This window comes from Neofelis nebulosa, chromosome 2 (assembly GCF_028018385.1).
Source record: "Neofelis nebulosa isolate mNeoNeb1 chromosome 2, mNeoNeb1.pri, whole genome shotgun sequence".
In the NCBI taxonomy this organism is placed as follows: Eukaryota; Metazoa; Chordata; class Mammalia; order Carnivora; family Felidae; genus Neofelis; species Neofelis nebulosa.
In genome coordinates this window covers 13948991-13966477 of record NC_080783.1, presented here as the reverse complement: position 1 = coordinate 13966477, position 17487 = coordinate 13948991, and the positions used below count along the sequence as shown (strand labels likewise).

The 17487-nt window shown below is 37.1% G+C and overlaps 1 protein-coding gene across 4 annotated transcripts in view; it reads right to left on the bottom strand.

Moving 5' to 3' along the window:
• Positions 1-17487, bottom strand: part of CUL3 (cullin 3) — a 96425-nt gene that overhangs the window by 62486 nt on the left and 16452 nt on the right. For 2 of the 4 annotated variants that reach the window (XM_058703132.1, XM_058703155.1), the window contains exon 2: positions 12063-12260. The exons of 1 other annotated variant lie outside the window; for it this stretch is intronic. In XM_058703132.1, coding sequence (XP_058559115.1) covers positions 12063-12260 — 198 coding nt within the window. Of the gene's footprint in view, positions 1-10721; positions 10845-12062; positions 12261-17487 lie in introns of those variants that run through there. One more of the 4 variants, XM_058703150.1, reaches the window with a different exon arrangement.

Below are 17487 nucleotides of genomic sequence, written 5' to 3'. Positions count from 1 at the left end.
CTGCCCCTCCCCCGTTCATGCTCTGTCTCTCTCTGTCCCAAAAATAAATAAAAAACGTTGAAAAAAAAAATTTTTAAAAAAAAAGAAATGCACAATCTTAGGGGTGCCTGGGCAGCTCAGTCGGTTAAGTATCCGACTCTTGGTTTCGGCTCAGGTCACGATCTCACGGTTCATGAGTTCAAGCCCCGCATCAGGCTCCGCACTGACAGCACAGAGCCTGCCTGGGATTCTCTCTCTCCCCCTCTCTCTGCCCCTCCTCTGCTCTGTCTCTCAAAATAAACAAACATTAAAAAAGAGAGAGAGAGAAATGCACAATCTCAGATCCTATGTTAGCCCTATTGAATCAGAATCTGCATTTTCAAGTGCTTGAAATTTTGAAAGCATGGAACATAAAACATACATACATACATACATACATACATATGTTTAAATACTTTATACAATTATTTCCTAAGCCTCAATTCCCACTTGATTCTTGCTTTCCTTTCTTCTAAAAGTTATTTCTCCCTGTAACTGGAAGGTTTCCTTTTATTTTACAGGTTGAGGAACTTGTAATGCAGCTAATATCCTATTATCTGTGTATTCAATATATGGCTGGTGAATAGATGTTGCTCTCTCTCATAATACATATAACCACCTCAGAATTTTGTATTTCAAAGCAAACTTCTACCAAGGTTGGGAGAATTCATCTTAACTTTTGTAGAGATCTTAAACTTTCCAAGCATTGACTAATGACAAGAGATTCCTGAATGATCTAAAGATCACTGACCTTTCAATATTTCCTAGACAGTGTTGTTTCTCATTTTTTCCACTAACTTTTAGAATAAAGGTGGCCGTCTTGATCAGAGGAATCATACCAGTATCACTGACCAAACAGTAAGATAGTGACTACAGGGAAAACTTGTTTCTTGACTGCTATCAGAAGACTTTTCTATAAGTAATTTTACTAATGTATACGTAGTTAGTAATAAAAGTTTAACCATTTTACAAAGAGCACATTACCTGTAATTTTAACATAAAACTCATTCCTAGTGGCAATATTCCCTCACTTGCTGTTTAAGTGTCAAAACGAAGCTCTTAACTCAAAAGGGTAACATAAAAATCTTTCTTCGAACTATCAGTTCAAGTATTTAATGATTACTTCCGACAAACAAACCAGGGTGCTAGCCACTATGGGGGATACAAAATGAATTCAGCCACTTTACAGTCTCTATGGGGGAAGGGAGAAAAGAGGAGCCTAACATTAGCATTCATATGACCTTAATACAAAGTACAGTATGATGGGAAGCACTAGAGAATCACGAGAGGCTCAAAGTAGGGGCACAGAGTGGGAATTAGGACAACATACTTTTTAATTTCATGCATGAAGAATATCTGCTACATATTTAAGTAACAAACTGTCTAAATTTGGCTTCATTTTTAAAAAATAAATTCACAGTATTATTAACTTAAAAAAATAATACACCTTAGAAAAAGCCTGATTTCTCTTTGAGCACAAAGGAATACCATGAAAACTGGTAGCTTTTTGCTTAATGGAGCCTAAGTGTACCACAGAAGGACATGAATTATCTAACATTTGTAGAGTATTCCATTCACAATGGTTAAAACAAAAGATATGCATAAAAAACCATTATAGCACTATCATAAACTCTGAACAACAGGGCCACTCACAGAATAAGTAGTAAGACATATACAAAGCATGGCAATATGGCAATCAGTCTTTTCGTTTCTTGAGTTAACGTGGAGGAAAAAAGTCCACGGTTCCACACGATCACACGATCTGGCTGCCAGCAGAATCATCTCAAAAAATGAGAGATATACAACCCAGAAATTACACTGTGCTTTTAAATGGTGAAATACACTCTGCTTAAACAGGGTTTGGATTCAGCAATTAACTTGGGTAGGTGTAAGTATCACTGCACATGTGGAAGACAAAACAGAATTTGGCAGTTCGTGGATATAAAGCATGGTTTCCATTTGACTGCTAGTATTCTCAGGGATTCGTTTCAATCGACAATTACTGAGTGCCAACTATATGAAGGAGAAGGAGACATGAAGATGAATAAAACAGGTCTTACCCTTGGCTCATCTGCTTATTTTATAATTAAAAAAAAAACATCACTAGACATTACAACAAGACAAGAAAGCAGAAAAGGTAGGTACCTGCCCTCACAGTGCTTACAGGCTACTTAACAATTTAAGCGGTAATAGCCGATAGGTAACACATGGGTGAATTTACCAAATAACCTAGGCCAAGCTTTAAGCCTGGCGCTCCCCCAACATGATTTCTCTGCCAATCCTTTCAAAGTAGTAGCTATACTCAAGTTCCTACTCCCCTCATATCCCATGGTTGCTATCTTCCTGACTCTCTAATGGTCTCTGTTCCCTACGCTATCCCCAGTAATCTCTTCCTCTTTGGGGATTACTCTATTCCTATTCAAGCCACCCTTCCAAAACATATTCATTAAGGGTTTGTACCTCTAGCTCAGAGCCTTCTTCCTCATCATCACCCCAAGCAATATTCAATGAAATGGATTCTGTTTCTTTCAACAACTTTTCAGTTAGAAAAAAAGGACAAGACAAGATGGCAGGCGAGCGAAAGATGCCCAGCAATGAAGCACTGAAGAAGGAATGCCTACTAAGTCTTTCACTCCATCTCCACTCCAGTCAGTCTCTTTTAGAAGGTTAAAACCAATGGTTCCCACCACCCACAGGATAAAACCCAAGTCCCCTACCATGTTTTTCAAAAACGAGTCCAACTAACTTTAACACTCTCATTCCCAAAAAATGCCATCAGACACCTTTTATATTCCATCTACACTGACCATACCTGACTGTGCTCATCATACCTACCTGCTTTTTTTAACTCACACCATTTTCTGGACTATCGCCTTTGTTCACACGATGAATCTTTAATAATTATTTAAGGCTCGTCGAAAATGACCTCCTCTTTCTACTCTGCCCTGAATTCTTCAGGCAAAATAATTCTCCTTCAAATCTGATTACCTCCACTAAAACTGGGAGAGCTTGCTGACAGGCATAGTGTCTTAATTATTTTTTTGGCAGATGAAACACAAGAGACTCAGTATCTGTGGGCCTCCGAAATGAAATGTCTTTGCTAAGGAAAATCTTATTCCTGAGTGTTTCTATCAATGTCCTCTTGTAACTCACTGCAATCATTATATTTATATTTTGAACATAAATGCCATTAAAAAAAAAAAAACCTACATTCATCCACATTTGCCTAGAAAGAAAAGCACTAAAAAGCTTTCTTATAAAAAGTCAAGTCTGTTTAAATAACTGACTTATAAAATAGTCCAGAGCTTACCAGGAAATACCAACTTCATTTTCACATGCAATTAGTACCCTCACAGAAACACTTTAATTTACTGGTGAATACACAGTATTTAAAATTCTGGCTCTTCTCATTCTCTCTTTAAAAATGGGAAGAAAAATCAATATATTGAAAGAATAGTTTACCCAGAGATACCATTTTCAGCAAAGGAAACCCTACATACAAAAAATAAACAGTAGTGTGTTACTTTACAGAAAGACTTTTCAATTTACCAAACATACAAACAAAACAAATAACCTCAAACAAGAAAGCCATTTAAAAATTCAAACTATTCTTCAAAGCTTCAGTTTTTCAAGTGCTTAAGTCCAAAACTTAAGTTCCCCAAAGGCAAGGGCAAGGACCTTTGATATAACGTAAATGCTTATTAGAGGAGTGCCTGGCACATGATAGGTCCTTAGTAGTTTTCTAAATGAATGAAAAGTGAGCGGGAGGAACCTCTAATCTGACTAATCTGCCTTCCTTCCAAAGTAAGATATTATTTGAAAAACACAGGTTAGGGGCGCCTGGGTGGCGCAGTCGGTTAAGCGTCCGACTTCAGCCGGGTCACGATCTCGCGGTCCGTGAGTTCCAGCCCCGCGTCAGGCTCTGGGCCGATGGCTCGGAGCCTGGAGCCTGTTTCCGATTCTGTGTCTCCCTCTCTCTCTGCCCCTCCCCCGTTCATGCTCTGTCTCTCTCTGTCCCAAAAATAAATAAAAAACGTTGAAAAAAAAAAATTTTTAAAAAAAAGAAAAACACAGGTTATATGGATGGATTTTTTTTTTCATTGTGTGGATATAATTCCATTTATTGAACAGTCTATTAGTTAACATTTAGAGAGTTTTCAGCCTTTTTGGCATTTAAATACAATACTACAATAAACAGTAGCATACTCTTTATATACATATTTAAATATATCTACAGGACAAATCCTTTTTTCTTTTTCTTTTCTTTTTTTAATTTAAATTCCAGTTAGTTAACATAGAGTGTAATATTCGTTTCAGGAGTATGTAGTGACTCCTCACTTACATATAACACCCAGTGCTCACAGAAAGACTTTAAATAAATGTTCTTTTTAGCAGTAAGAAGTTGTTTCTAGTAGAGCTGAAAAGTCAGTATCTTTTTTGTTCAAACTTTCAAAGCACAAGAATTAGCTCATTTATGAGGCTCCCACATTACTCAATTCTTACTATAGAGTTAATAATTTGAGAGAAAGAGGGGAAATTAAGCATAAGGCTAATCTAAGAAACTATTAAGCATCACGAAATTAGAATAAAATTCTTGCCACATTAAAATAGGAGTTTCTCCCCTGATTTTAAGAAACAATTAAAAATGTTTTTCTCTCTCAAAAATAAATAAACATTTTAAAAAGGAGGGAGGGGTGCCCGGGTCGCTCAGTTGGTTAAGTGTCCAACTCTTGATTTTGGCTCAGGTCACGATCTCACGGTTTATGAGTTCAAGCCCCATGTTAGGCTCTGCGCTGACAGTGCGGATCCTGCTTGGGACTTTTCTCTCTCCTTCCTAAATATAAATAAATATTTTTGGAAAAGAAAATGTTTTTATTCTAAATACTTATTATGGCACAGGAAAGAACAATGATAAACTTTAAAACTATAATCTTCCTAAGTCTTAATAAACCAAAATTATCGACACACAAGCCATTATACAATTTTAAAGCTCACTGAGATTATTAACAAAAACAATCCCAATCTCATTTTATAAATTAATAATCTGAAATCCAGGAGAAAGTCTAGTAATTTGTTCAAGACTGTTAGTGGTAGAATTAGGCCTAAAGCCCAGTTCTCCCTTCTTTCTACCCAGTACTTTTTCCACTGCAGCTACTTCTAGGTTATTTATTATTAAATATGGAGTGTTCAGTAGTGGATAAAGAAGAAAAAGAAGTCCTCAGTTACTTTACTATGAGCTTAAAGACTTTCTGTCAAGTTTAAATCCCAAACAGCAATCTTCTAAAAGATGACTCCAAAAAAACCCAAACACATTAGTATCTTAACAATCTTGTCAGCTACACCTCAATAAAGCTGAAGGAGGGGAAAAAAAATTAAAAACAGGATGGTTCTAACCTTACCTAACCCTGCCCACAAGTAACAGAACTGACTGGCACTACACTGAAATTTAAAGTAGTCTTTAGGGGCACCTGGGTGGCTCAGTCGGTTGGGCATCCGACTTCAGCTCAGGTCATGATCTCACGGTTTGTGAGTTCAAGCCCCACGTCGGGCTCTGTGCTGACGGCTCAGAGCCTGGAGCTTGCTTCGGATTCTGTGTCTCCCCCTCTCTCTGCCCCTCCCCTGCTCATGCTCAGTTTCTATCTCTCAATAATGAATAAATGTTAAAAAAAGTAAATTAATTTAACAAAATAGTCTTTAGCCATTACACACACACACGCACACATATAGACACACAGACAAAATGATTATGAAAAACAAAACTGCTAAGTAAATGTTGACATTAAATGATTTTATAACTTAAGGTGAGAGCTGAGTCTTAAAGTACCTGGCTATTTTTCAGTTTCCATTGCAATCCTTAAATCTACATGAAACATTTAAATTCCTCAGGGTTAAATCTGAAGTCCCCATTTGTTTTCTTCCGTGTGAATTTATCTACTTCCAAAGCTTTATGTAGCATCTACATGCTCACAATTCCCAAATTTACATTTCCAGTCAAAATTTCTCAAAGAACTAGACCTGCGTATCCAATTTCACTGGCATCTTAAGATTAATATATTCAAATGGAAACTCCTTTTTCTACCCCAAACCTATGTTGAAAAAAATAGAAACACCTTGCTGTTCAAGAACCAAAAACCTAGAAGTCATCTTGGATTCCTCCTCCTCATTCCCTACACAATCTATTCAGAGGTAACAATCTTTCTATTTTCAAAGTATCCTGAATCTGAAATGTCTCTATCCCCAATGTCACTACACTCGTGTAAATCACCACTGTCGCTCACCTGAATTACTAGATTACTCCTTCCTGCTCTGCTCACTTCAACTCTTGGGCCCTCTGATTTAGTCACCACATAGCAACCAGAGTAGTATTTTAAAAATCTGCATCAGATCACGTCTCTGTCTTGCTTAAAATTCTTGAATGACTTCCTAATGCACATATAATTAAGTATGAAACCTTTACACCATGGTTTCAATGCCTCTCTCCAAACCTCATCTTGTCCCATTCTTCCCCACTGCCAATACTTAATTCCCCATTCACAACAGGCTTTGTTTTCAATTTCTCTATTCCAGGGATTGGCAAAGGATGGCCTGCTGTCTTTCTAAAATAAAGTTGTACTGGAAAACTGCCACATCCATTCATTACATATGGTCTACTGCTCCTCCGGTGTTACAACAGGAGAGGGCTGAGGGACTGCCGACAGAGAACATACGGCTCAGGAAGTTGAAAATATTGACTATCTGGTCCTATAAAGAAACAATATTCTACAGCCATCCCCTTTGCCTGGAATGCTCTTCAACCCACTTTTGTCACGAGCACCTTCTAACTCTTCAAGTCCCAGTCTAAACATCGTTACAAGTATTACTTACTCAGAGACCCCCTTCTTGGCCTACATAGTTACCCTCTTCTTTATCGCCACAGCCCATTTTCTTCACTATGTTTTATAACTAAACATTTGTTTACTTGTTAATCTGTTCCATGTGTGCAGGGATCAAATGCATCCCAACTAATTTTTTACACCTAAGTCAGAGGTAGCAAATAACATACAGTTTTGAATGCTGAATTCTGTACTGATAAACCTTATGTGGATATTTTTGAGGCTTTAACAAAATGATCTACAATTTAAAAATCCTTAAAATTAGAAAGTAGCAGAACTTTTTTTCTCTAGTATAACCATGAATTTAAAGTTATTTTATTTAGAAATAAATGTTAAAGAAAAGCCAATCCCTGTGAATTCTGAAATGTTTTCATATTTTCTAAAATAAGACCAGAGTTTTTTCTTATGGCAAGGCACAAGAGCCATATCACACCCTAAGTTTTGCTTTGTGGTCTAGAGAAATCTGAATTCCTTTGGATCTCAGTTTCCTCAAAGGGACCATTCTTCCAGAGCTAGGAAGAATATACTAACCAAGTAAGAGAAAAGCATTTAGCTTTTCTATGTCGGCTTCAATTTTGTGAAATTACTTCTAAAGCCAATAATCAGTTACTTTCATCTCAAAGAAGTTCCTCCATTCATGTGCTCTGATAGTTTACTTACGCCACTCTGCTTTACCCAAGATATTGCCCAGATGTTTACTATTCTCATCTTAAAACCAGGGTACTAGCAACTATGATAAACCAGCCCCAATTCTCCATAAAAATGTATTTCATCTGAAACCTTCAACATTAAAAAAAAGATAGGTTCTGGCTGCCTATACCATAGCACTGAAATGTTCACTTGAGTAGGAAATAACTTTGCTTAAAAAAAAAAAAAAAAAAAATGTTACTGCTTACGCAGTTCGGCAAACTGCTAAAAGCACAGTGAACAAAAAAACCCCTGATGACTAGACCACACAGTAAGGCTTTCAGAACCACAAAAAGGAATACATTCTGTGAGACTGAAGATGGTTACTTTGATCCCACAGAACCCTAAACCATTCTCTCACCTTCCTGTCAGAGAATTCAACGAACAAACGGGTAATAGCAATTATCGTGCAAATGTAGTTTGCACATTATGTTTTGCACATTATGTTAGTAACATTCCTAAGTCCCATTTGGTAGAAAAAACTGAGATTTCCTGCACCAGGGCACATTAAGACTACTGTATAATGGCCCTGTTCGTGTCCCCTTCATATAGTAGTACTATATTTGTGTGGTTAAGAGTAAAAATGAAATAAGTTAAGTAGAAAACCCAAAAATGAGCACAGATACTAGCAGAGGTTAAAAGACTTAATTCAGCTGAAATAAAGAAATGGATTCTGAGATAAACTAGCATTGGTACATCTCCTAGTCAGAAATTGCCTAGTTTAAACTTGTCAAATGAGTGTTTGTCAAAGAAAAAAAAAAAAAAAAAAATCGACGAACATGTTGAGATGCTGGTGATGTATCATTAATGCCTATGTAAGAGAAATAAAAAGAACGTGGCATATATAATTTCTTCAGCACAATTAACCTGACTACACATTCTCTGGAACATATTATAGGGAACTAACTGCCTATATTTCGAAGTAACAATTAACCTTAGGTATGGGACCACCTTAAGCAACTCACAAATATGCTGAAACTCTTACAGTTAGCACAGAGTAATGTTCACATGACTTCAATTTCTACCTAACCATGTTTCAGAGTTGAAAAATCACTTAAACACGGATTTTCCACTCCGGTCTCCCCTCCTCTCCTTGCTTTTTGGAGGAGCCAATTCTCAACACAACACATAACTACAGATGTTTTTTCCGCATCTTTGCCCAAGCTGCAAAGCAGCACTTCAAGACAAACAAAAACGGCAAATCGCACATTCAGGCCAACTCCTACTGAGCTATCTTTTTCCTCACTTGCCAATTTCTTAGTATATACCCAAAAAGGGCTACTCCGAGTCTCTTCATCACGTTTCCAGAAGATGCACGGTTTAATTATTAGATTTGTAATAGTTTTAGAAATAAAGAATCTCAGGAGGTATTACTGCCAGCTCCTTCATTTTAATTATAAATAAAGCAAGAGCTAAAATTTAAAGGACTATAGCTTTACAAACACTGAGGCAATTTACTTGAATCCCCTCATTTTCAGTGTGTTTACTGCATCTTGATCCATTCATTGTGCCTCAGGAGCAGATCTACAGAGAAGTCAAGGGCTCAGCCTGAAGCCACACTGCCTGAATACTGTTCCAGCTAGGCCACTTACTAGCTATGTTCATCTGGACAAATCACTAAGTCTCTGTGCCTTGGTTTCCTCACTTGTAAAACAGAGGAGAATCGTAGTATCTGGCTCATTAGTTTGTGACCAAGAACTAAAACATGTAAATGCACTGGAACTGAACCAAGCACACAGTCACTACCATCATTCACCATGGAATCTCCGGCAAATGAGAACGTGCCTCTGTTCTACCGTTAATTCTCAGTCGTTCTCAATTCCGCACTCTCTCCATATCCAAGAACTCCGATGCTCCAGTCTTCTCCCCTTCAACAGCTTGAAGCAAAATTCTCCCACTCCACATTTCTTCTTTCTTTTGATGCCAAGTTTCTTAAATTAGACTTCTTCATTTCCCACACCTACGTACCAGTTTGTTTTTGAAGACTTGTCCTTTGGCTCTGAGATTTTTGTTCTCTGGACTCCAACACTTAATCCTCAGTACGTGCTACCACACGTCCAATCTCGATCGCCAGTTCGGAGTTCCTGCTCAAGCTCTAAACCTGTATATCTCTAAACACAATTCTGTGATGATCTCACACTCAATTTCCCTCACATGTGAAATGATCTCTAAGGCTGCTTCCAACTATAAAAATCTCTAATATTACCGAAAACAAAATTTGTCACCTCCTCAATCTATTCATTTCTAGCCTATCGCTTTACTCAAAAATTTCCAGGTTCTCCCCTGCTTCTAGCAAACAACCTCCCAATTCTACGTTTATATATCATTTTCATCCTAATCTTCTTAAAATATTCTGTCACATTATCATCCACTTAAAAATTTCCAAAAAAACTCCACTGTTAAGTCCAAATTCCTTAGCTTGACATTCAAGTCTTTCTCCAATCTGTTCCCAAACCACCTTTGCAACATTACAATCTATTAATCCCCACAAATTATTATATACCTCAAATTCTTATTTACCACCTTTAGTACACAGTAAGTATACCAAATTTATTATTTCTGTATAATCACATGACATCTGCCATCCTGGAATGCCTTCCACATTGTTCACTTATATCCCAAAATTTTCACGGCTCAGTTCAATTTGATATCTTCCCATGAACTCTTACAGCCCAGGATAATCTCTCCCTCCTATGAATTCCTAAGCCATTTACTGCTCATTCAATTCATTTGCCACTTAATTATATAACGCCTCACACTGGTATCCAAATGTCTGCATCATCTCTTACATCACAGTAAAGACAAGGGTATCATAACCCTTCGCACCCACTGCACTTTCCTAGAAAGCTGTGGAGAGCGGGCACTAAAAAAACCTGTTGATTGCATGAAGAACACAATCACTTTGCTTCTTGAAACACTAGCTACCTGCTTACATAATCCCATTTAAGAAAAAGAAATTATGGAAGGAATAGTAGAAACAGAAAGTGACTATTTTGTAACCACCATAGTTATAATGATTCATGCAAGAATCATCAATGGATGCTAAAACCATCCCATGAAAGTTTCTTGGGGAACAGGATATTTATACAGTCTCAAAATATATCTGAACAAATTACTTATGAATTACAAAGGGAAAAAAGGTACCTTCACAGTGGAGATATCTGGCGGACACCAAGTGATCAAAGTTAACATCACCAATAATGGGATAAACTGACATCATGTGCCTCCTGATGTGATGCACTGAGGACACAACATCACTTATGTATTATTCCTGCCAAAAATGCATAACCTGAAACTAGTCATGAGGAAACAATCAGACAAACCAAAAACCGAGGGACAATCTACAAAACAACTGACTGGCCTATACTCGTCAAAAATGTCAATGTGCTGAAAAACAAAAAGCTGAGGAACGGAGTGTATGATCCTGGATTGGATCCTGGATCAGAAAATGAACTGCTCTAAGGACATCACTGCTACAGAGGACAAGTGATGAATATGAACGTGGACTGTATCTGGTAACAGTATTATAGTAATGTTAAACTGCCTAATTTTGAACATTGTTCTTTGGTTAAGTGAGAGAATTTCCTTGTTCTCAGGACAAACATCCCAAAGTATTTGAGGGTAAATGATTTTAAAACTTATTCACTAATTGTTCAGTAATAGTAATATCAATAATAATAATAATAATAACCATTATCAACAGCAAGATTGGCAAAATGTTAGCAACTGTTGAATCTACAAGAGATCACTGTACTGTTTGGTGCAACTTTTCCATTTTTTTTCAAAATAAAATTTAAAAAACGAACACCCTACTACCACACAAAAACTTTGAGAAGTTTTTATTTATCTGTGGTATTTTACATTTCATCAGACAATCTTAAAAGCAAGACATACTTGCAATAGAAAAGTTTGCTTTATATAAAGATTTATTCTAAAAAAACAAAAACATCATTTTAGAACCAAAGAAACATTTTCTAATGTTAATAGCCCAACACTAATTTATGTTGTTTTTTTTAAAAATTCATGTTTACTATGGAACTTGGTTAAAATAGTCAATTTCAACTGGTGAAAAGTCTCAGACGATATTTTTTAAACATTGTAGTTTTATTCCTTTCAAGTATACAGAGGAAGTAGAGAAAGCTAAAATGGGCTGACTGATTAAGCATTTCAAGGAAAAAATAATGATCTGTAAATCACACATTAATAAACAAGCATTTATAAGTTAATCAAAGTCTGTTTCCTTAATAATGATTACAAAGAATGTATTTATCATAAATCACAAATTTCATCTTCCCTTAATTATCAAAAATTGTGACTTAGCTGGTTAGAAATTCTGAGTGAGGTTTTAGAATACAGCCACTAATTATTATTTGTCTAGGCTTCCTACAGCCTTTAAAGCTAACACTGCTAGTCACAGTACTATATAGTATATAAAGGATTTTCTAGATTCCATAGAATTAGCAATAGTCCTTTAAGGTTGGATACCTTATTTATGAGATGTTCGGTAACAACTTCTCTTAGTCCAGTGTAGAGCTTTTCTCCGTGTTTATGCAAAACCATTGTATAAGCATTTCTATAGAGCTCCTCAAAACTAAGACCACTGTTATTCTTACGCTGGATTTCTTGAATTGCATTTTTCAGAAGGTCCCAAATGCTGTTTACATATTTTTCATCCATGGTCATCTGTAATATCCAAGAGAGACAAAAAGACAAAAAAAAACACCAATGGTTGAAAATCTTTCTGTATTTGTCCACAGGGTAATTATTTTATTATATGGCTATGACTATAAATCTGCATTACTTAATAAGGATGTTAACAGTCTGTTCTAACAAAAATTAAAAAATACACATAAGAATAGTTGTTAGAGCTGACAAAAGCCATTTTTTTAAAAAAATCCTTAAGACTTTCCTCCTTTCTTACATGCATCAAAACCCTCCAATTTAAATGAAATCATAATCCCCGATGTCAATACCTGGCTTTAGCCAAAAGTGTTAAGACACCCTTCCCTTAGTTTATTTAGTGGAATACAAGCTCAGAGAGATGCTGAGACAGAAAGAGTTCCCTAATTAAAAACAAAAAAAAAACGAAACTGAGGACATGAACACTATTTTCCTCTCCTGAAGATTTACAGAGCTCCTTAGCAAATTAAAGACTGGAAGAAGACGTGCAATTAAAAACAAAACCAAAACCCCACATTTTCTGTTTAACCTAGGATTCTCTTATTTTCTTCCTTTCCCGGTTCAGATTCCACAGTGCCATCGTTTGTGGCTACCTTGTATACACCCATGAATCACTTGCCCCTCTCCCCTCCAAAATACTTACCATTCTAAACCACACCTACCCACCAACTCCTCACACTCACCCATGTGTGTAGCTGAAAGTAAATGAGTAACACACACACACACACACACACACACACCCATATTCAATAGGTCTCGGTTTAAATTCATAACCACTAACCACAAGTGGGCCCAGAGTACAACCCCACCATCCTACATTCTAGACCGTTAACTCTACCAAACAGCTGACTTTACACCATCTCCTTCATCCTCATTCTAGGATAATGACTTGCTTCCTGTTCGACTGAGAAAACAGAAACAATCTGGACACAGTGCACAAACCCCAGCTGTATCCACCAATCTACAGGATTATGAATCAATATACCCTGCTAGTCCTGGTGCTCAAAGTACCAAGTTCTTCTGCTCAAATTATAGCACAGGGACTAGAAAAGGACTTACTACAGAAACGCAGAATTTCAGGCTCCACCCCAGACCTACAGAACCATAATCAGCATTTTGAACCCAGGTGATACCTGTACAGAACGAAGTTTAGTTCCATGCCAACTCACCTATAAAGCACCTCCCTTTACCAATCTCCCTTCTCCTCATCATCACCACATTCTTTCCTCTCTGCTAGATAATTTCCACCCACATTCAAAATCATCAGTTTCCCATGTTAAAAAGAAATCCTCACAAACCCTCATACTTCTCCAGTACCATCAAATTTCTCTTTTCCATTTACAGAGAAATCACAAGACTTAAGAGATTTCTACATTCACTGACTCCAAGCCCCACTTCCCCCAATGTATCTTGACTCTACTCCAATAAGGCTTTCATTTCTACTGTTTCACTGAAACTACTTGACAGAGTCATCAGCGACTTCCATCCTGCTAAATGTCAACGGTCAGAGTTTTAGTTCTCATCATACCTGACCCATCTGGCAGTTAATGAAAAAGCTGATCATGCCTACTCCTTGAAACAGATTCCTTGCTTTGCCTTCCAAGCATTACAATCTCTTGTTTTTCTTCCTATTTCTCTAGCTTCTATTTGTCAGTCTGCTTACTGGTTCCTTCTCACAGCAACCTCCCACCCTAAACCCCTCTGGCCACAACTCAGTTTTCAGGTGAAGCTGGTCTCATCTATGTTCACGGCTTCAAGTTAACCTCAAATTTATAGACCTCGTTTTGCCTTCTGCCCTTGATGCCAGAGTCCTACATTCAGCACCTTTTCAATGTTTCCACTTGAATACCTACGAAGCATCTCAAATTTACCGTGTCCAAAACAGAAATCCTAATCTTTGCCCCCAAAGTCTGCTTCCCCTGCAGCCTTCTCCAAATGAGCAAATGTCCACACCATCCTTTCGGCTGCTAAGGCCAAAAGTTTGTAATCCCTTGTATTCCCTCATCTCGATTCTAATCCAACAGGGAATTCTATTGTTTCTACCTCCAAAATGTACCCAGAATCTAACTCCTGCTCACCTCTTCCACTACTACTAGCCTTATCCGAACCACCATCAACTCTCAGACCATCCCAACAGCCCCCTAACTGGTCTGTTTCTGCTCTTGGCCCACTATCATGCCACTCTTCTGCTCACAACCCTCAAGTGACTTTTCATTGCTCTTGGAGTTGTAAGTCAAAGTCCTTATACAAACTACAAAATGTGACTCAATCTGATCATCTGACTTCATCTATTCCTCCTTGCTCACTCTGCTCCAGCACACCAGCCTCTTTGCTATTCTTCTGAAGGTGTCAAACAAGTTCACTTTGAGGTGTTTGTATTTGCCACTCTCTATTGTCTCTCAACTGTTCTTCCCTAAGGCATCTCCATAGCTCAATCACTTTATCAACCTCACAAACGCTGCTCATCACCATAAAATAAAGCTTTAACTGCTCACTCCCTTTAAAATAGCAGTCTACTCTTACTAGTGACCCCCAAATTCCAATACTACATTCCATACTTCTTTTCCTGGCCTCCCTCTTCCAGCCAAATGTCCACTCCATGAAGGCAGGGATTTTTTTCACTGTGGAATCCCTCACCAACTAAAGTAATACATGGCATATAACAGACATTCATACTTGTTGACAGAATGATTTCCTACTAATCTCTAAGGAGCTGTTATTATGCCACATATAACCCACATGTTCTGCATCCACAACTTGGGAAACATGGCAACAATTACTCATCAGCTCCGCAAATATTTCTGACCTGAACTGAATAGAAATTACTGAGCTAATGGAATCCTCTCCAAAGAGGGCAGGAAGAAACTTCTGGAGGTGATGATGAGTGTGTTTATTGCATAGGTTATGTTGAAGGCTTCACAGGTGAATACTTACCTACAAATCCATCAAGTTGCACACCTCAATGAAGTGGTTTATGGAAAAAAAACAAAACAAAACACAATCCTTTCCAAGCTATGTCCAATGGGTATGAATGTGGAAGAGTAAGGAACATAGGTAGGCAAAATAGTTCTTTCGGTCACCCTAGCAACAAAATATCAGTTCAACCCTCAACCATAGAGGATTCTTAAGCAGAGGACTCAAACTGAGTCTTATTATTCTAATCTTTTCTGGGGTGCTTAAAAAGGAACTCTTTAACAGAACAACTTTTTTACTACTCAAATCTTCTTCAAATCCCAGGTCTACCAGAAACTTTTCCAAAATGGCCTTTAGAGAATTTACCCCAACATCAAAACTACTATCTATTTTTATCACATATCCTGACACATAGGATGCCATCCATATATTTTAAGATGTAGCTGGTCGTAAGTTCCCATAAATAAAATATACAAGTCCATGTGATAATGACGGCCTCAAGTACTCCAGGTATGTGTGCAATGTGGTTTTAGTTTGCTGGCAGCATATACAGAGATTATTAAAAAGCAGACTAAAAACATCTCTTGACATTAAATAACGAATGAATAAAGCAAAACAATTCCAGAGAAAAACCAAGTTAATGTGGACTATAAACTCCAGTGATAACTATACTGCCAATAGTTGAGCAAAACTGCAAATGATCTTTCCAGGCTCTAAATAAGTTCCCATGAAAGCTAGAAAATGTACAAAAATATCTCTACCCGTCATGAATTACTAAATTTGCTATTAGAAACTAAAGAATTTTAAAAAACATAAATCAGAGACTTTGACTATTGTAGGAATTTCCTTTACATTATAAGAAATCATTTCTTACATATATAAACCAAGAGTCATTTTATAATCCAAGACTGTATGCAGTATTTTCTTCAGTATTCATGTTTTATGGACAGAGTAGAGATGGAGCGAAAGGATAACAATGTTTAGGTGTAGAAATTTTCAGGTAAATAAAAAGAAAATAGACCCAGAGAGACTGAATGACTTACCCCAAATCACAGAAATTAGGATTTATATATCCCCAAATCTAGTCCAAACTACTGAATCACATTACATTCCACTGTGCTAATATGATATAGTAATATCACAGTGTCAGTCACTGATTTTCCTGGGAAACATTGTGTGGAATATTAGTAGAGTATCTAACTTTTGCTGTCCAAAAGGCCTGGATTTGTGTCATGGTTTTGCTAAATTAACAACCCATGTGACCTTGGAAAAATTACTTAAATCTTCATTTCCTCACTTGTTAAGGAGGTTCAGTGACAGTATCTAGCTCAAAGGACTAACATGAAGATTAAAGAAGGTCAGAAGAATTTAGCCCAGCCCAGGACACAGCACAATCCCTCACATGTCGACTAACAAAAGTTTCCAGTGATAGAATCTCTTGAACTCTCATCAATGGGAATAACTGTCACAAAGAAAAAAACAAACAAAAAAAACCTTTTCAAGCTTAATAAAAAAAAAAAAAAAAAAAATGAGCTAAAACAATACTTAAGGGTACAACTATGCTAAATGCAAGTCAATATAATGAAGCCTTCTTTCAGAAACAGTATTCTCTACTTCATATCTCCTATTCTTCCAGTGCCATTTTAAATGGTATTTTAATCCCCAGGGCTCTGTCTTTGGCTGTTTTCATTCTATACTGGGTCACTATGCATTTCCATCCATTATCATGATTACAATTATTACCCACACATCTAAAGTTCAAAAAATTGTAAGACACCAGATTAGCAAGGGATTCTGAAGCTTCCTAAAACTGCATACAAAATTTTACCAAATAATGTTGTGTGCATTTTCTTTTTCTGGATGATGAGTCTTGAGCTCTTTCAGATTTCCCACGAAGTTTGGCCCACATCTCAAAGAATAAGTTACTGGATTGTGTGGTAATTGCTCCCAAATCTGTACTGCCAGCCCAGATGTTCCTCCAAAACATGAAACTACCGTATTCAATTGCCTGCTGGACATCTCAAACTAAATGCTCCAGAAACAGATCAAACTTACTATGTCCAAAAGCCCTGTTAAACTAACCCTCCTCCTATATTCTTTAATTCACAAACCAGCTAGTTTAGAAGCATGTATAACTAGCTGGTTTGTGAATTATTTACGTGTAACTTTTCTTCTTCCTCTCTCATCCCCATCTCATCCAATCATCAGGTGCTGCTAACAGTAGGACCAAAATATTTCTCAAATATGCTCCCATTCTTTCATCCTGCATACTACTGTCCTAAAACTTTCCTCTAGATCACTATGACAGCATTCCAAC